Source organism: Pleurodeles waltl, chromosome 4_1 (genome assembly GCF_031143425.1).
Source record: "Pleurodeles waltl isolate 20211129_DDA chromosome 4_1, aPleWal1.hap1.20221129, whole genome shotgun sequence".
In the NCBI taxonomy this organism is placed as follows: domain Eukaryota; kingdom Metazoa; phylum Chordata; class Amphibia; order Caudata; family Salamandridae; genus Pleurodeles; species Pleurodeles waltl.
Genome location: NC_090442.1, coordinates 656,926,245 through 656,946,658, shown reverse-complemented (window position 1 = coordinate 656,946,658; position 20,414 = coordinate 656,926,245). Strand labels below are relative to the sequence as shown.

Below are 20,414 nucleotides of genomic sequence, written 5' to 3'. Positions count from 1 at the left end.
GATTGACCAATGATATCCAGGATTGTGCCTTGGGAATTTACTAATCCACTAAGTAGTGTGAGAGATGACAAAGGCCTATAAAAACAGCACAAAGGGTCGGCTTTTATTTTCTCTGCTGTCATGGGTGGGATCTTTAAACACCTTAGAGCGTACTAGCATGGGTGTTTCAAAATTCATCAGTACGCAGTATCCTGCACAATCTTTTGGGTGAATGCCAAGCCATGGGGTTCTTCTTACCGAGATGATATCTTGGACTATATTGTGAGGCCATCTTGAATTCTTTTTTATCCAATGCACAGACTTATTTTTCAAGGACCAATGGCTTTCAATTGCACCGGTAAGAATTTCTGGGACGTCACTGAGGACAATTAAATAAGGAGTGCACTCCGGAGAAGGTGGGGGTACTTTGATACAGTTTTCTCAGAGTCACTGTGTGGGCTGGACTGATTTAGTCTTACATATACCTCCTGTGACCCTCATTTGCTTTTAAGCTGCAGCTCTAAATTGCCCAGTTGATTTTCACCTTTTGCTACTTTCTGTGGGCAAATAGTTGCTGCGACTGATGGGTATTTGGGGCTTCCCCGTGTTTAGTGCACAGGGGTAGAGGATGGAGCAGGAGCTGATAAATAACTATTCTTCCTTGCTAGTGATGACAGTTCCTTGAGTGACGCTATTTTTAAATCCAAATCATTATATCAGACATTAGTGGTGCCAGTTCCATTCTTAAGGAATCTTTAAATTGGGTCACATAGGTTTCTATTATCTTAGTCGTTAAGTCAATAGTCAGACCCACAAAGCCTTGCTCCGCACGTGGGGGAGAATCACTGCACTGCGAGGCTTTGTCTCTGAAGAGAGCTGGCGAGGTCGAGTTGGAAAAGGCAGGGACCTTGGTTCTCTTCCTTGGTTGTTTCCTACAAGTTACCTTTCTAGGCTTCACGAGAGGAGCAAGGGAAGGTGGATTGATGACTTCCAAAGAAGACTTACTTAAACATCTGCCAGAAGGTGATTTTAAAGGGGTACTAGATTTGTGGGAAAGATTTTGGGGAGGGTGAAACACCTGTTCTGAGTCTAGACGGGCTTCAACTAGAGAAGATGGAGCTGGTGCAGGTGAGCCTGGACTTTGGGACAGTCTCATTTCAGACCGAACGATTGCAGTAGCTACTACTCCAATTGCCCTCTCTAGCATGCGATCAATGGAAGTGAATTTCTTTGTCAGCGTGGTAGCTGGAGTCCCTCCTTTTAAGAGCTTTTCCCCATTGGGAGGCCTCACGGTTAACCCAACTAGCAATCTCCCTTATGGCACATAAATAAGTGAGCAAGGAACTTAAGAAGGACGAATACCTCAAAGTACAATGGAATCAAGGGGGGAGGGGGAAGGGGAGTCCCACCTCTTCCGGGCTATGACAGGCTAAGACAGGCACGTATAGGGCCAGGTGCATGCCCAAACACGTTCTACGATGCAGCCAGGTGAAGCTTTTAAGAGCACTTGCAAGAGTCCCAGGGTCCGCCCTGGTCCAGGTGTTAGCTGGGGCATGTAGTGCCACCCCAGCTGTCAGGATCGAGCTGCGGCAAGTTGCAAGCAAAAGGAACAGCCTCTGAGTGTCCCACGCTGCGGGCAGGAGAAGCTCTTTAAGAGCACTTGCAAGAGTCCCAGGGCCTGCCCTGGTCCAAGTGCTAGCTGGGGAATGTAGTTCCACCCCAGCTGTTAGTAGCGAGCTGCAGCAAGTTGTGGGCAAAACTAAACCACCTCAGAGTTATCAAATAATTATATTACAATATATGGGATTCTGTAATACATGCATAAACTCCTGTCTATAATTTCTTTATAATCGGCAACTTGTGACGCACCCAATTGCCAATTATAAAGAAGACATCAGAACTCGACTATTTATAAGTAATCACAGTTGAGTTCTGGCGTCTCAATGCCTGCCTGCTGCCAGAGCCTGCAGCAGAGGTATAAGGCAGGTCAGACCACAGAGCAGCTGTTTAAAGCAACGAGAAAAAAAACATTGCTTTTCTTTCTTCTGCTCTATTTTTTAGCTTACAATGACAAGCAGAGAGAACATGTTTATTTTGTACATTCCTTAGCTAGAGAAAAGCTAGAATTGTTATGCATGTTTATACACATTCCAAGGTACTGCAGCTTTTTAAAAAACATTTTTACTGACTTCTATTGAGCCGTTGACTTCTATTGATATCTGTTGCAAAAAATAACTAACAGGTTTATGATGTGTTTAATTTTGCTCAAGAGGTTTTATTTTTATCCTTTATGTTTGAAAACATGCTTGGTCTTTCATATGAAAGAGCTATGCATCAAAGTTTTAAGTGGTTTGTGGGAAAGGTGATGTGTGACCATGTATTATATGGGATAAAGTACCCCCTGGCGTACATCATAAGGATAATGTAAGTCACCTAGGAGTTCTACAACCTTACAAAGGAACTTGGCCTTCGGCCTCTTTCCTCTATATAGTTATGGAACTCCTGGGTGACTTGCAATATCCTCATAGTGTACGGCAGGGGCTAGTGTATCCCGTATGTCTTGCTGCTTGAGTGATCCTCATGAAGAAGAACTTCGGCGGTAGGCGGATATCTTTGGTGTAGACACTGCAACTTAGTCTGGTGGTGTGAAGTCATTTAAAAGGCAAGCGTCGTCAGACAATCCGCTGTATTTTCCTTCCTACAACATGGGATCAGGAAAATCTATATTTCAGAAATCCAAGCATCAGTGATGCTATTTGTAGAAGCCATAGAATCCTCAGGAGTTGTAAAAGGTCTGGGAAGACACTGTGAAAACAATCATTAAACCATCTGTGCACTCATTATGTAAGTAAAGATCACAAGGCTGTCAGAAATTGCGGGTACACGCAGCTCCTGGTGTCCTACATGGAGACTGGGTTTGTCCTTTCCCATGCTCGGTTATTCAGCCTTAACACGGGATCTGGTGAGAGCTCCTTCCAGAGGATCAGCCCTTCTCACGAGACAGCACGCATCACTGCGCTACTTTTCCTCATCCGAGCAACACAATGCTGCGGATTTTCACGGAGCGTTAGACGGCATGGTTTTTAGTAAGACTGGGCCCATGTGTGTGTAGAGAAGCTGCTCTGTTTGTAAGCACCAAGCTTTTGTCTACAGCAGCCTGCCATAGCCACCTTCTTTATTGTACAAGGCCCGCCAGCGCTGGCCTAGAAATAGGCAGTGAGGGAGAAGAAAACAAGACGTGAACTGAGACATCAGAGGGAGAAGAAACAAAAAAAACGGAGTTGTGATGTCACTATAAAGCTCTTGAACAAATCCGCCTCAGTCTAATATTAGACCTTTGCTTACATTGGTTTTTATCAGCTGTAACCGTATCACCCACTCTGATATGATAGCTCTCTAGAATGATGAAGTATAGTATTACTTAGTGTGCTGGTAAAGTGACGTCACGTTACTGTGCCTGGAACAAGCATGGTCCAAGATAATTCAGTTTTGGGTCTATAATTAATTCCCTCCCAGAAAGCACTAGAGTGACCGTAATGTGACGTATACTTTCACAGTCACTGCCCTAAGCCAGATCTGAGCCCTGCGTAAAAACATAACGCAGAATGATGTTAATTTTAGGACTTCGTGTAAGGTGTGTTGAAAATCTTAATACTTACGTAGCAACGCCCAGGGGCCACTGGAACACGTCCACTTCATTGACCCAGGGGCTGTCGTAAACGACGAACAGCAGCTCCACAAAGCCCCCGTTTCGGCGCAGGTAGGACCACATCCAGTCATTGTCGCACTGCTCGCTTCCCAGCAGCACCACGGAGACGTGCTGCAGCCTGCGAGCTTGTACCAAGGCCTGTGCGTACCGCAACCACTGGGTGGCGAAAGAGATCTTCGCTTCCTCTCTCCCGTTCAAAACCAGCACCACATTCTCGGATTCAACAGGGAAGTAACCAGGGACCACCGCTGGACCGGTGATGAAACTGAAAACAAGAAAGGAGGAAGCATGACTGAATCCGTTGCGTAAAGAACTGCACGTGCAATCTGCTTCTTAACCACAGCAAAAGCGTTATATTTTAAATGTAATGATAACGATTTGTAGGGGCATAAGTAAAGCCACTTTCACAAAAACACCTGCTTCATTATTATACGCCCCCCTTTCCCTATTAAAAAACGCTCCTGGAAACACAAGGAGCTGAACATAAACATATAACATGCTCTGGAAAAGTCCGTCATTTGAGGACACCCGCGTAAATGTCTGGAGGAAGCACAAGGCGTGAGGGGGAAACGGGAGAATAAGGGGCAAGGTGAAAGCGAAGAGAGGAAATATAGGCTGCAAAGAGCCTTGCAATCTAAAGATGGCGCATGGGAAGCGCATGGTGTGAGCTTATCTTGCACATATAGAACAGGTTCAGAAAAGGATTCTTCGGTGCAGGCTACCTCCAGCCACCCATGCCCCACACACATCCAGCTTCTTTGCATACAAAATAGAGCACAAGATGCCACAGTGCAAGCTTCAAACACACGCACGCACGCAAATATTTATTAAGAGTGTAAGTTTCCCACCACAGACATGCCACGTGGATATCCGGCAGTGTCAGGTGCCCTTGGATACACAAAAGAGGTACCATGTGGGCTAGGAGCAAGAGGCCAGATGTAGCAAATTTCGCAAATCCGGATGAAGGATGGTGTCCCTGACACCATCTGCGAATCGCAAGCGGGTCGCAAAGACCCACCTCATTAATATTAATGAGGTGGGGCGCAATTTGTGACCCCCTTGCGATTCGCAGCACTCACAGGGATGGTGGCCTGGTGGAGACAGCAGACCACCATGTCTGTGACTGCTTTTAAATAAAGCAGTTTTTTTTTTTTTTGTATTGCAGCCCGAGTTGCAATTCAAACGAAAAAATGAAAAGTTTTTGTTTAATTTTTTCAGGGACATTCACAAAGGGGAAGGGGTCCCATGGAGACCCCTTCCCTTTTGCGAATGGGTTACCACCAGTGAGACACTGGTGGTAACTGCGAATTGCTTTGCGACAGCGTTCGCGGTCACAAAGCAATTCTGCATCGCAATGCGAATCGCAAATAGGAAGGGGAACACCCCTTCCTATTTGGGGCTCGCAATCTCATGTTGCGAGTCGGTAACCAGGTTACCGACTCGCAAAATGGGAATGAGCATCGCAATGTGCTTTTTGCATGTCGCAAACAGCGAAATTCGCTGTTTGCGCCATGCAAAAAGTTTCGGACATCTCGCCGAAGGTTCTTTCCCATGTACATAGCAACACACCTGCCACATACCATTACTTTTAGGAAATGGCCCGACCACCTATTCAGCCTATAATTATGACAGACAGGGATATGTTATGTTTATTAGTAGAGCGCACTATCACCTGGCGGGTATCCTGGTGCTCAGCAGGTGTAGAGGACTAGCCTCAAGAGTTGAGTCATTTGAAGAGCCAAGGCTTCAGCTTCTTGTGGAATTCAAGAAGTGAGGAGGCTCTGATATGTAGAGGGAGATCGCTGCATGCTTTGAAGGTTCAACCTCTAGACCTGTTCCTGTGTATGCATAAGAAGTTTGTGAGTAGGAGTCCGGTTCAGCGGAGGTGCCTGGATGGTTGATGAAAGGAGATGAGTCTGTTAGGGTAGCCTGGACCTGTGTTGTCTGCGGACTATTGTATATCGGGGGGGCAGTGGGAGTTTCCTCAGATGTGTACCCTGATTGTAAGGATGGGTAGGAGTCTGGCTGCCACGTTCTAGATGATCAACAGCCCTTTGGTGAAATGGCTGCCCATGAGGTGGAATCCCATGGGGAGGTGTTTTTTTCAAAGATCACTACTTGTGTTTTGTCCATGTTGAGTTGGAGACAGTTGGACTTCATTTAGGTGGAGACTTCCATCATGCATGTGGTGAAGTTGTTCCCTGTGTAAGGGGTCCTGTCCGAGAAGCCCCATCATGTATGTAACAGCTGTAGGGTGGCAAATATCAATACCACCTGTGGAGAAAAACGTCCTGGAAACAGCACTGCACACATAGCTTGAATGAAAGATATCACCTTCCCTTTGATTTTCTGGGAGAGAGATCACTCTCTTGCTTGTATTCCCACACACACCAGCCACATTTTTCACATTTATTGCCGGACACTCCTCCAGGTGTGCATGAAATTAAAGTCAGTGGAGCTTCTTGAGGTGGAGGAGTGATGTGGGTCTGTTTAGGGAAGTCAAGGATGAGTCTGGCTGTTGAGTTCTGCTTTGTTTGTAGTCTCTTGAGGAGGTGCGAGGTGAGTCCTGCGTACAGTGCCTTGCCATAGTCCAGTCGTCTGGTGACCAGGTCTTGTGTGACAGTGCGTCTGGTGTCAATGGGGAGCCACTTGAAAATCTTATGAAGCATGCAAATGGTTGTTTTTCATGTATTTTAACAAAAATTACAGGAACAGTTTTTCTAAAACTAAAAAACACTGAGAACGTTGTTCCCAATTGATTTCACCCATTTCAACCACTAAGTGCATCAATGCACTTCAAATGCAGTAAATGGATGTTTCACCATGCAAGCCTTGCAATGGAGTTGTTTATTTTTTTTGGCAAGGGAAAAACATGTGATGGAATAGAAGGAGTTTGTGATAAGATCGACTTGCTTCTACCTTTTGAGGAATTCTTCTTCAGACACTGCAAACCTTTGCAATAAGGCCAAAATGTAATGCCTACCACTTTGGAGTTAATCTTTTATTTATTAAACAACCTGAAAGAAAGACATTGGTCTCTTTTTAAAAAAGCCTAATCTAGACAACAAGTATTGTAAAAAGTACACCCAATTTATTTACTTCCATTTTTGGCTAAGTTTCTTGAGAAGCATCTAAATGACCAGCTGATGAAGGTTGAGGAAAAGCAGGGGTGGCTAGAAAATTCACAGTTCGGATGCTGTAAATATAATGGTACCGAAACTGCCTTGGTCTCTGCCACTGACTGCATTACACAGCTAGTAGACGCGGGGCTAGGCATGGCTTGGGTAGTTTTTGACCTGTCCGCAGACTTTGGTACCATCTCACCCTCGCTGATTAAACGCCTTCGTAACTTAGGCGTTACAGATTAGGCATTGGCCTTACTGTCTTCCTTTGTCACTAAACGTACTAAGAGAGTACTGCTAAACCATTTCTAGTCAGATGCTTTCTCCCCATCTTGTGGGGTGCCACAATGTTCTTCTTTCAGCCTGACCCTTTTTAAAATCTGTATGTGTTGCGTCTCGCAGCTACTATTCAGATCATTGGTCTGAACATAATATCATATGCAGAGGATACCCAAATTATCAGATCAAACCATAGGGATTTGGGTGACACTACATATCATTTCTCCCAGTGTATGTCAGCAGTGGCTGCTTAGAGGGCATGTAATTTCCTCATGCTCAATGGGGAGAAAACTGAGGTGCTGCTTTTTGGCATGCGAACTTCAATCTGGAATGGTAGTCAGCAGCCAGATTCCTTAGGTGCTCCTCTGATTCCTGCTGAGAAGGCATAAAACCTTGAGGCTATCCTAGCTAGATGCTGAACTATCCATGAGCGGTCTTGTGAATCGTGTAGTGGCAACTCGCTTCTAGATCATTTGGAAGCAAAAGAAAATTCTTTCATTTCTATCCATACCTTCAAGGAAACAGGTTGCGGTAGCTTTGGTCATGTCTAGATTAGACTACTGTAACTCCCTTTATTTGGAATCATCCTTTGGCGCTGTAGCAATGCTGCAGAGTACAGAATGCTCTGGCCAGAGCTGCGCTGGATAGTCCAAGCGCCAGTCAGCCACTGCAGGGCTGGATGAATTACACTGGCTCCCTGTCAGAAAACGCATCATGTTCAAGGCTATCTGCATTGTGCACAAGGCGCTTTTACCAGCATAGTCCTGCTTGAATTAAGAATATGTTTTGTTGTTATACTCCAGGTAGAAACCTTTGCTCAGGTAACCGCATTTTGGTCTCTTACTCAAGAGTTCACAAGAAGAGATGGGAAGACATAGCTTTTTCAGTTGCGGCAGCCAAACTTTGGAATGCGCTCCCCCAGTCCTTGACTTTGATCGTAGAATATTTTCTTTTTAGAAAGGCACTTAAGACCTGGCTTTATACCTTATTGTAGTTGGTCTAGTTTTTTTGGTCTTGTTTGTGACAATAAATTGCCAGCACTAACTATAGCGCCTTGATGCTCTTGGGTAAATGCTCCGGTTTATAATTTTACAATCAAATCAAACGAGGGTTGTGGCAATGTCTGCAACGCCACTAAGTTATTACCCGGTAGATCAAGGCTCCAACTCAACTTTCTTCCACTACCACTCAGAGCTTTCATAGTGCCACCAAATTATAGGTTTTTATACATCTCCCTTCTCACATTAAACATCCAGAAATGCGCTCCTTCATGGTGTAAAAGGCAAAGTTTACAACTCATTCCTGAATGGTGACTTCATTCAGCAAAAGTGAAAGTTTCATCTACAGCAAAGACATTCAGAAGATGTACTAGACTTTCCCTCCAGTTGGTGGCAGGCACACAAGGATGCTACTCCTCACTGGCTCTTACTCTTATCTTAACTTATCCATGAGAGAGGGGAACCCAGGCCACTGTTTGATTCGGACACGTCAAAAGACAAAGGGTTCAAGTGACAAAATATTTTTCCACGTAGCAATCTATAGCTATGTGAAAGTAATTTTAATTTACAAAGCATGAAATGGCTGTAAATGCTCGCAATCTAACAAAGCAGTCATTCGTAAGCTACGAAGTTGTGTTCTGAACAAAATGTAAAGCAGTGAATGTCGCCATGGGTGTTTAAGATGATTAGTCACGGGGTTTTTCAATGAAAATGTGGTAAAACACGAGCTCAGTCTAAATTTAGCAGTGTTTCTTCATACAATTTACAAAAAAACCTCCATACTTTCGGCACACTTAAACTGCACCACAAAGGTCCATGTGAAAGTACCTCTAAATGTCTGTCAAAGTGCCAGGTACCCTAGTTTTCACTGGGTTTGTGTAGAAAGAATGCACACATTTTACACAATTTAAAGTGAAAGAAAATTTTTAATTCAGACACGTTTCAAATGGCTTACCCCTAGACCAGGGGTCTTCAAACTGGGGGGGCCTCAAATGATCTTGCTGGGGAGGAGGATGGGAAGGAGGAAGGGGGAGGTGGGCGCCAGGCTCTGGCCAAAATAAGCATCATGCTGATGACAGGGCTTTGTTTAGGCTAGAAAGAATGAGAAGCAGTAAATCGCTTTGTAACGGGCCATTATTACTATGTTTTGTCATTTATATCCAAGTTGGGAGTGTGTGTCAAAAGGGAGGAGACTCCAAATACTCTTAAAACACCCCACCCCACCGCTAATGTTCACACTGTGGACACTTTTACACATTAGTACGGCCTGCCTCACCAGAACAGTATGTTTGGTATAATATATTTGACTGCATTTTTAAAACAGTACCAAAACTGCAATGTTTAAATACGTCTGGACATATATAAACATTGTCAATTTATTAGATTAATTGTGAAAAATGCAGGGGGTGGAGGGCTGATGATTATTTTTTCTACTGGGGGACGCGGCATTAAAAAGTTTGAAAGCCACTGCCACAGACCCAAGTACACTAGAGTACACTACATGATGACTAGATTACTTGGGCATCGGGCTAGGAAAAAAGTTAAATGGATTTCTCAAAAATCCACTCACTTGCTCCCGTTTTCAGAATTACACAAATAACTGTAAATTAAGAGGAATATGTTTAGCTTACTAATATTGTGGAGCGTTCTGTGGCACTGTTTTTTCAAAATCTTGTGTGCATAAGATTTCTTGAAAGAACTCTATGGAAGGAGTATTTAGTGAGTACTAAAAATCTAGTCGCCCTCCGTACTTGTGCAATGTAAACCTAAAACATCGTTATGTGGTGGGAGCTCGCTGCATATCACTTGTTCACAGAATGTGTTTTTCAAGTTTTGGTTTGGTTTTACATGCCCTGGGTACTGATAAACTCAGTCTGCCAGACGTGCTGCGGAGAAAAACCTATCCACAGCGAATCTGCTGCCCCAGATTATGTGGTAATGAAGGCAGGATTTCCTTTTCGAGTTAAACATAAACCTTCCATCATGAAGTAGCACAACGTTTAAACCTGTGGGCAGGCAGCTTCTCCTTTTTAGCCATGTGTCAATTTATGGATTTAACTCCATTTTAACAGTGAGATTAATTTTATGCAGACTGTTTCCTCAACACCTTCTAGCTTGTTCCTCAAGTAGACGCTCGGTGCTGGGGTGAATTTTGCCACAGTAACCAAATACAACTGTTAATGTTTTGTTTCGCACCATAACTGTTTGCGGCAACTTTACGCATTATACAGGCCGCGAAAGCTGCTGTGCTGCACATGTTACAATAACGATCCCTAGGTTTCTTCTCTGGTAGTCTTCTTTCGTAGTCACTGTTTGCATTTCTCATTCTGTCCTCTAAAGCCCTTCTAGCAATGTTCTGCACGATGCAAAAATGTATGCAGCAAGTTACATCTGAAAACGGGTACTTAACACATTTGTGGGTTTCACACTAAAATCCTACGCCATGAATGTCTGGAAACTTTTAGGAAAGAAAAAAAAAACAAGCATTTGCAATGCAACGGGTCTTGCCGTTTGCTCGTGTTAGAGCTGACAGCGTTGTAAACTCCTAACCCGACTTTTCACTGGTAATGAAACCTATCGGCAAAAGTGCATTTATGTACGTAACCCGAAAAAGTGCAATTAACTGTGTAACAGGGCCGATATTATGTAAAGTGCTCGACTTCTGGCAGGCGAGATCGCGCTGGGAAAATAGAGAAAAAGTAGTCCACGAGCCGGACAGAAAACAGCGAGCCTCGCATGTTTTCTGTACTTGGTCGATGCGCTCGAGGAGGGCTAGCCACCGGAAAAGGCACGACATGTGCATGCCTTCCACTAATGAAATCAAGCACATTCTAACAAGCAAGCCCACAAGCCAATGACAGACACTGACGCGACGTGGACAGGGCTCTGAGCCCTTTTTTAGGGTCGAGCCTGCGTTGCATGCGCTCGCGCATGCGTATAGCAGGGAGACTCTAGTATTTAGAAAAGGGCTCTGAGCCCTGTCAACTTCACGTCAGTGCTTTTTATTGGTTCGTGGGCTTCCCTAATTAAATCGGCTTGCTTTCATTAGTCGAGGCACGCATATGTCATGCCTTTTCCGGTGGCAAGCCCTCCTCGAGCGCAGCGACCAAGTACAGAAAACATGCAAGGCTCGCCGTTTTCCAGCGGGCTCGTGGATTTTTTTTAAAACGAATTTACGAGCCCGATCTCGCTTGGCAGAAGTCGAGCGCTATACCTACTTGATTTCACCTTTTCGGGTTACGTGCATAAATGCACTTTTGCCCGATAGGTGAAAAGTCGGGTTAGGAGTTTACAACGCGATCGGCTCTAAAACGAGCAAACGCGAGACCCGATGCATTGTAAATGCTTGTAATTACTAAAGCATCTCGCTTAGTGAAACGCAAGCGCATGCGACGCAGGCTCGACCCTAAACAATCAACTGTGGGACCTAACTTTTACAGCAGATAAGGGCCACAATGCCCGTTCAGTCTGACAACTTTCTTTGAACACACACAAGGCACCTGATAACGTGGGGAATGGTAAATGTAAACAACTTAAACTTTACCTAAATAGTGTTTTTCCAAACTTAAGGTTTCCTTCTCTCCACTGGGCGACTTCATCTGCAGGTTCGAGAAATCCTTCAACAATGTGATGCCAGAGATAAAGTCCTGTTGAGAGAAGAAGTGTATTTTGTTCTAAATTAGTGTGACCTTCGAAAGACACAAACAATGCAAGCCTCTAAATAACATTAATGAACACAGAACAGATGTATATTACTTCACTAGCACACGCACGGTCCAGGTATGACAATAATAGAAATACTTCACAAGAATCATGGTCCAACACCGGCTCTGCCCTCTCACCGGCTTTGTGATTCAGCGGGATCGAAATGGCTTTCGCCTGCACGGCTATGCTTCCTTTAATATATGGACGCTGTTTCGGTTCTTGGTGCTCTCTCTGCTGCCAAAGGGACTGAGCTCAGTGCACTGGCCCTACCTCAAAGCAGCCATGAGGCTAATGAGGTTGGGGGAGGGATGGGTGACACTCCTATATGCAGGGGCAACAGCCCGAGTACACACTGAGCAACTAATATCAGACCCTATCGAAATTGGCAGAGGCACCCTACAAGGTTTTCCCCAGTCTCCCTTACTGTTTGCCCTGGCCATCGAGCCCTTTGTGACATAGATACAAACAGAGGGGTGAGGCTGAGGCATTCGCCAGAGGGATGGAGAGCACTCTCTCCCCTTGTATGCGAATGATATGCTGCAGTTCATTGGGGACACAGAAGGGAACGTGCCTTGGGGAGGCCAACAGCTTGAGAGCTTCAGAGAGATCTATGGACTAAGACCCAATCAGGACAAAAACGTGCATTCTCAATGTCACCCACCCTGCCGGAGGCCCCATGGTTAGAGCTCAGCCTTCACACACACACCGGGAACCAACAACCTTAAATATCTGGGGGTCAAGATCTACCATATGGACGGAGATACTAGAGATGATACTTAGGGACCTGCCCTATGTTTGCTGTGCACCGGCGTGACCTTCGAGCGCATGTTACACCTGCACGTCATGACCAGAGTGGCACTAACCAAAATGGTAATAATCCCTAAAGTCCTATCTGGATCCCGCAGACGTGGTTTAGGGTCATGAACACTCTCATGACAGAACTAATATAGGATGGGAGAAAGCACAGGATTTCGCTCTGACTACTTAAGCGACCGCTCAGGCCATCCCTGATCTTGAATTCTATTACAAAGAAGTGCAACTGCAGTGGCTGGCAAGATGGCTGTGAGGAGAGAGGAGATGGGCCCCCTGGGAGATGCCCAGAATGAGGGAGCCCTGACTGACCGTATACCGGGTGAGAAGATAAGCGCTCTTGACCCCAAGAAGATGATCACAATTGTGAAAAGGTGCTGGTGGGGGATTGTGCACAGAACTGGGGACAGACCAGTGTACACCCTGGCACTCCCACTGGTAGGGCTCCCCACCCCAAGAGGAGGTTACCTCTTGGCCCGACGGATGGCTGAGTGGAGAGCGGCCAGGATACTCACTATAGGGGACTGTTATATGAGTGGGGTGCTGTGTAGTTTTGAGGACTTTGTGTTTGCTGAGGTCCCAGCTCCCAACATATGCAACCCTTACCTTGCGGGCTCAATACAGACCATTTGGGGGAAGGGCCAGACAGAACTACAATTGCATGACACTCTGCAAACATTCCTCATGTTTGGAAGCAGCAAGAAACTGGTGTCCTTGCTCTTTAAAACAATCCTTTCAATGTCAATGATGCCCATAGATGGGGTCAAGACGCACTGGGATGGCAAACTGGGACGTGAACTGACAGCTGAGGAATGGACATCAGTATCACAACATACATGCAGCATATTTAGAAACACTAGGTTTAAATCCACTCAGCTTAACTATTTGCACACCACCTACCTCACGCCATATAGGTTAAATGTCATAATGGGTACCACAGATAAGTCATGCCCGATCCTTGGTTGATACAGGATTCTTACACATGGTATGGGAATGCCCAACTATCTCCACCTCTTGGTACGGAGTGGCACAAGAACTGGAGTGGGTCACACACTGCCCACATCACGAGACATTGGACATTTGCCTGCCAGGTCTCTACCCTAAATCACTGTCTAACAAAAGTGACCTCCAAATTCAATGACTTAGGACTAGTACTGGCTAAATGGGCAATTGCTATGCATTGGCAGTCACCTGATGAAGGAGGAGTTCCTGAAATTGGCAATAGCCAATAAGGCAGCTCTGTGAACGGAAGAACAAAGCAGTCTTAGACTCCACCCCATAGCAGCTGACTGAGCATCCCTTTGTTGCTGATTTCCACAGGCAAAAGAGGGAGGCATCTGGACCACAGTTGCCAGAGGGGGCCACAATGCAGGGCGCGTTGTGACAAACAGCTTAGGACAGCACTCACTCGCGGCGGGGACAGATGGATGGGGTGGCGAACTATACTATATTCTAATTGAAAGAGGGCAAGCTAGCTGGGAAAAAAAACTACTCAAATGATGGTTCCTTTTTTTTTTTTTTTTTTTTTTAATTGTTAGACCTACCAAACTTGAGAGACTCATGCTAACACTTATGCATAATTTAAGTAATTTAGGCACTGAAGCCCTGCAGTTATGATAAATGCTAAAAACATACAGATAAAAAGATTACAAAAAAGGAAGAATCCTGATCCGAGTGATCGACAAGTGGGGATGAATGAGAAATAGGTAAAAGCACTGGGAGCTAAGCAGATACGTTTGTGAAATATTTTAAAATAAGAATGTCAAAAGCTGTTAATTATGACGGCAAAAAGGGATAAGGGAAAAGAGGGTGATACCTAGTGCATGGAAAAGGTGGAGAGGAAGTCTAAAAAAGCAGCTATGAGAAGTGAGAGATTAAATAAGGTTTAGTTGAGTGAGTGGGGGGTGATCAAAACCAGGAAGGCTGTAGGAAGAGGGTACGGAGCTCAGGTGTAGCAGGGTGATGGAATCACATGGGAATGTGAAGTCTATGGAGAATGTAGGAGTCAAGAAACTGGTTGTAGAAAACGTTGGACATAGGAATCGAGAGTGGATTACTGTGTAGACTATTTACAGTGGAGCGGATTGTTTTGTGAAACAAGTAGTGAGTAAGACCAATGCAGAAACTGTTGAGTCTTGAGTGTATGAATCAAGTGGAACACTGTAGCGCTGATGTCGGGTAGAGATTGTGCAGATGGCTGTGGAGATTAAGGCAAAGGAATGGAGGGTATGTGCAATGTATGCATCAGCTGGAGGCTGTGGAAGACACAAGGCTGACATAGTAGCATTCCTCTCAAGGGTATTTTGGGTTTATGCATAAAGTGAGCAGCTTTGGAAGCTGCGATGGGTGAAGGAATCTAGGGCCATATGTACGAACACATTTTCCCATTGGCACAGAATGGGAAAAACCCTTTGCTACATCTGGCCCTTAGTTTACTGCTGTGAATACATTAAATGTTGTACTAATCTTGCTGGGGGTGTGAAGAATATGGAGGGTGTAGGAATCGAGAGGGAGCTGGGGAGGCTATATCAGGTTTAGGAATCAAGTGACTTGCTGTGGAGACTACAAAAGAAGTGAAAAGTTACAATTTTTTTTCGGTTAAGCCTTTTTATTGGCAGGTTAATCTGTAGGTACACAGGAGTAAGCAAAGGGCAATAAATTCAAGGTTGACTGTATCGCCCGTTCCCCTCCCCCAAAAGTCTTTTGGAGGAGACATCATTAGAGCTTGGGATACTCTCCTCATTGCGCTTATGCGACTGGAATAGAGGATATAGGAGGTTCGTCTCTGCAGTACTCCCTCCGGGGTCCCTAAAACTGTTGTATTGTTGTGAACATCCTCTACTCATGCTCAAAGCATTTTGTAACATATATCTATTCATACTGGGCTAACAGTGTGTGTAAGCCAGGGTCAGAATCTTGGAGCTCCCCCCTTTCCTTGCTATATCATGTAACCAGGAGCCCCGGGTTATAAAACAATTTGTTATATATTGGTACCTTGGTTCCCAGCGCCCTCCACAACCTTTAAGCTAAGCACTGCTAGTTTAGCTGAAGATAACATTATTCCCAAAGAGTTGTTCAGGCACTGAAAAATGTCTGCCCTGCATTTTGTTACTTTGAGACAAAGTCGTATTATGTGAAAAATATCTCAGACCTGCCCACACCCTCTCAGACAGGCACTGGACTCCAGTTTCCCCATCCTCTTCAGTCTAATCCAGGTGTAATACATCTACCGCAGTTTTAATTGGATTGGCCCGACACCTGCTCAAATTGCAATTTTTCGGTGTCCTTACACTCTCACTTTTTCAGGCCCCACTTTTTTCTTTTGTTTTTTTTATGCACTCCACACAAGTGCTTTTCAGCCATCTGCCTCATGTGCTTCTCCTATGCTCTCCTCTCTCCCGCTTGTGTGGTTCTACCTCACCCCCCTCCATGATGTGGTTGCCCGCGTGTGCTCTCCCCGACTCACTTGCTTCCTCCTCCCAGCTCCATGTTGCTCTCTTGCCAGTTTGCATACTTTCAGCACTGCCATTTTCTACAGAGCTGTGTGCCCAACCTTTGAGAGGGGCAAAGGCTTCCAATGTTGGATGTATCACAAGAACTAGGACAGGATGCTGTGCAGGTTATATCTATAGAAGTCATGTGAAACTCACAAGTTCATGCAAAGTATGAAAAATGGTTGGCGATTCAGGAAACAACAGGAGCAATGATGGAGAATGAATCATCGGCTTCTACTGGAGAAGTAGGTAAGGTAACACCGTATGATAATTCACTTCCTGCATGTAACTGGCACATTGCAGTTTGAATCAAAGTGGGTGGAATCCATCTTGGAAAGTTGATAAAATAACATTGGTCAGGTGTAAACACCATAGGTATTATACAACTTCTGGTAAAAGTTGTTTAATACCTTACCCTACTCACATCTGGTTAATCAATCAATCATGGATTTGTAAAACGCGGCTAACCACCCATAGGCTCTCGAGGCGCTGAATGTAGGAGTGCTGCTCAGTCGAAGAGCCAGGTCTTGAGATCCTTCCTTAACTGCTTCAGTGATGTGGTCTGCCTGAGCTTGAGGAGCAGTGTGTTCCATGTCCAGGCTGCTAGGCAGGAGACGGATCTTCCTCCTACTGTACTTTGCCAGATCTTGGGGACGGCTGCAAGGGCGAGATGGGAGGAATGGAGACATCTGTTGGGCACGTAGAACTTGAGGATGTGGTTGAGGGATGCTGATCCTATGTTGTGCAGTGCCTTGAAGGAGTGTATCAGGAGCTTGTATGTGATGCGCTTGCTGACATAGAGCCTGTTGGAAAATGGGTTATTGTAAGGGCAGGTAAGTACCTACACTTAGCAATAGGCCACTAACCTCCACTTAGGTCCAGTTAGGTCTCAGTGAATTAAACCCAGCTCAACCCTTGGTAGCTTGGCAATGAGCGATAAAGCTTAACTTAGGAGACAGAGGGTAAAGCATTCAAATATCACAAAACAGTAATTAAATAAAACACAGGAAGCAGTTTAAAAATCCAAAACCAATTTATAGAAATAGATGATATTTTTATCTTTAAAATGACACAGAAACGAATACAAACGGATAAGGGGAACCGGAGATATGAATTTTAAAAGAATTATTGTTTTCTAGCGCCTAGAAACAAAAAGCGCCAATCTGGTCATCTGGTCGCACCTCGACCGGGGCAAAGTCAAAGTTTAAGGCCGACCGCAATGGATCCCGGCTCGACGACAGCCCGTGGGAGGCCCCGCTCAAAAGTTTACCTTCGGACTTTGTCGTTTTTCTAAAGATTTTCTTCAGCGGGACAAACCTGCCAGTCCTCCTGGAACTCTTCTCCGGATGTGCGTCGCGGGAGCCCTCGGTGGAGATTTTTACCTTCGGACTTAGTCGTTTTTTCGAGGTGAAAATCCATAGACCGGGGCAAACCTGGATCTTGATCGGGATGAACATTGCAAGTCAGGCCGGGTCGTGGTTGAGGCAAGCCGGCTAGAGTTGCCACAGCGTGTTGGTCCCTCTATGGAACTTTTTTTTAAAAGTTCTCCAAACTTCTGGATCTTCTTCCAGATGTTCCTTTAAGGTTCATTTGGGGTCCACAGCTCACCCCAAAGTTCCAGAAGCTCTGAGGTGATCCTTGGGGGTGTGGATTACAACTCCAAGAATGCACCTGGCGCAAACTCCTTTTTGGCCAGTGAACAGTAGTCAGCTGGTTGGTTTCTTCAGTAGTTGGTGCAGGGGACTCTGGTTAGCAATTTTTCACCTGTAGCAAACAGGGAGTCCCTCCTTGAACCAGTTGAAGTCAGGCAAAGTCCTTCTTGTGGTGAAGCCCAAGTGTGCAGCTGGTGCAGTCCTTCAGAGTGCAGGGTCCAGGTACAGGCCAGGGGTCCAGCAGGGCAGTCCTTCTTCTCCTGTGGTTCTTCCTTGTTGGAATCTGATGGGGATCCGAGGTGTGGGTTCAGGTCTGCCAGTTTTATCCCCGGTCCTGGTTCTCCAATCAGGGGCAGGGTCCTTCCCCTTGTGATGACCAATTCCTGGGAAGTGTGGCAAAATTCAATCCCAGATAGCAACATTCCTCAAAAATCCATCATGGCTGAAAGTGATTTTTGGAGGTTACATCTGGCTGAGCTCACCCACTGCTGTGGCTAAAAATCCTAAACACACCCCTCTCCTGCCCTCTCTCAATCTAATCAGGGGGGCACCTAATTGTCTGGGTTTGGAGGATGTGGGGGGGTTGCTGGGTTGCTCTAAATGTCCTTCTCTGCCTTTGAAGACCAATGTGGCAGCCCTCCCCCTTCCTGCCTCACCATCTGCTGAGGGGAGATCTCCTCCCACAGGCACATCTCTTTGTGTGAAGCCAGGACACTTCACACCTCATCAAGGAAGCCTGGCCAGGCTGCCAGAGGCTGGCCAATCAGAGCACAGCAGCAAAAACACTGCAGGGCTGAAGTTGGCAACTTTTCAGGTAAAGTTTAAAACTATTTACCAGAACAAGATATATTGAATCCAACAACTGGAAGTTGGGGGATTTATTATAATAATTAATTTGATACCAAACTCTTGGTATCTGTTATTTAAGGGGACTTTAAAAATTAAAATAAAGTCTCCCCATTCTAGCCTATGGAGGCCATTCACTACAATGAGGGAAAAACGAATTTGGCCGTTTTACCTCACCAGGAATTATAAAACTATTTTTTAAGGCCCCTGCTTATAGTTACATGGCACCCGGCCCTAGGGGCACATAGGACACACCTTAGGGGTGACTTATATGTAAAAATAAGGTAGTTTAAGACTTTGGAACTACTTTTAATTCCAAAGTCGAATTTGCATGTAACTTTAATTTAAAAGCAGCCAGCAAGGCAGGCCTGCCTTTAAAATGACACTGGGCACCTCAGCAGTGCACCTATGGGGGCACTACCTATGCTGGGGTCCCTAAACCTCCATGCCCTACAGTATACTAGGGACTTATAGGTAGGTTAACTTTGCCAATTATAATTAGCCTAATTTGCATATCCACTTTACACAGAGCACTGGCTCCGGGACTGGTAAGCAGTACCCACGGCACAGCCAAGAGTCAGTAACCACCAGTACCTGTCCAGAAAGTTTGGGGGTGACCAGCGCAAAAAGGAGGACTTTCCTACAGAGCCAGTGTAGGTCTCTGAGGTGGGAGGAGATTTGGCTGTGTCAGGGGATGTCCAGGATGAGTCAGGCTGCTGCATTCTGGACTCTTTGTAGTCTTGATTGAAGTTTCTTGGTAATGCCGACATAGAGTGCTTTGCCGTAGTCCAGTTTGCTGTTGATAAGTGCGTGGGCGATTGTCTTCCTCGTGTCGGGGGAATCCATTTGAAAATCTTCCACAGGAGACAGGGTGTGGAAGTTTGATGAGGAGATGGTGTTAATTTGGCAGGTCAGGGATATAGAGGAGTCCAGGATGATGCCCAGGTTGCACGCATGGTTAGTGGGGGAGGGTGCATTACCCAGAGCCATCAGGAGTCATTATAGGCAGAAGGGGTGGAGCCGATCACAAGGATCTCTGTCTTGTTGAAGTTGAGCTTGAGGCAGCTTGCCTCTATTCAGGCGGTGACTGCTCTCATCCCATTGTGCAAATTCCCCTTGGCTTGCACAGAGTGCTCAGACAGGGAGAGGATCAGTTGGGTGTTGTCGGCATAGGAGACTATGTCTAGCTCAAGTTGTTTGGTGATCTTAGTGAGCAGGGCCATGTAGACGTTGAAAAGCGTCAGGCTGAGTGAGGATCCTTTGGGCACTCCGCAGCAAGTGTCTTTAGGTTCTGAAGTGAACGGTGGTAGTCTGACCCTCTGTGTTCTTCTGGTTAGGAAGGACCTGATCCAGTTCAGGGCTTTGCCTTGGATGCCGGCGTCATGCAGTCTGTCGCACAGGGTGGAGTGGGAGATGGTGTCAAATGCAGCGGAGAGGTCGAGGAGGATGAGTGCAGCAGTGCCTCTGCGGTCCTGTATGATGAGTATGTAATCGGTGCTGCTAAGAGTGCGGTTTCAGTGCTGTGGTTGCTCCTGAATCCAGACTGGGAAGGGTCTAGGATACAGTGTGTCTCGAGGAACTCTGTGAGTTGCTGGTTGATGGCTTTCTCCGTTACCTTGGCTGGGAAAGGGAGCAGAGAGATGGGTACGTAGTTCTTCAGCTCCCTAGAGTTGGCAGTAGGTTTCTTGAGTAGGGAGCTGATTTTGACGTGTTTCCAGTCTGAGAGTAATGTGGGGGGTCTTGAAAGATAGGTTGGTGGTTCAGCAGAACTCCAATGCTATGGAGACGCTGGCCGAGTTGAGGATGTGATGAAGGCATGG

At 45.7% G+C, this 20,414-nt stretch overlaps 1 protein-coding gene across 1 annotated transcript in view; it reads right to left on the bottom strand.

Annotated features, from left to right (window-relative positions):
- The window catches only part of RXYLT1 (ribitol xylosyltransferase 1), a 51,398-nt gene that overhangs the window by 21,669 nt on the left and 9,315 nt on the right, over positions 1–20,414 (bottom strand). The window contains exons 3-4 of the mRNA XM_069229119.1: positions 11,632–11,734; positions 3,639–3,953 (exon numbers count right to left, since the gene is read on the bottom strand). Coding sequence (XP_069085220.1) covers positions 3,639–3,953; positions 11,632–11,734 — 418 coding nt within the window. The remainder of the gene's footprint in view (positions 1–3,638; positions 3,954–11,631; positions 11,735–20,414) is intronic.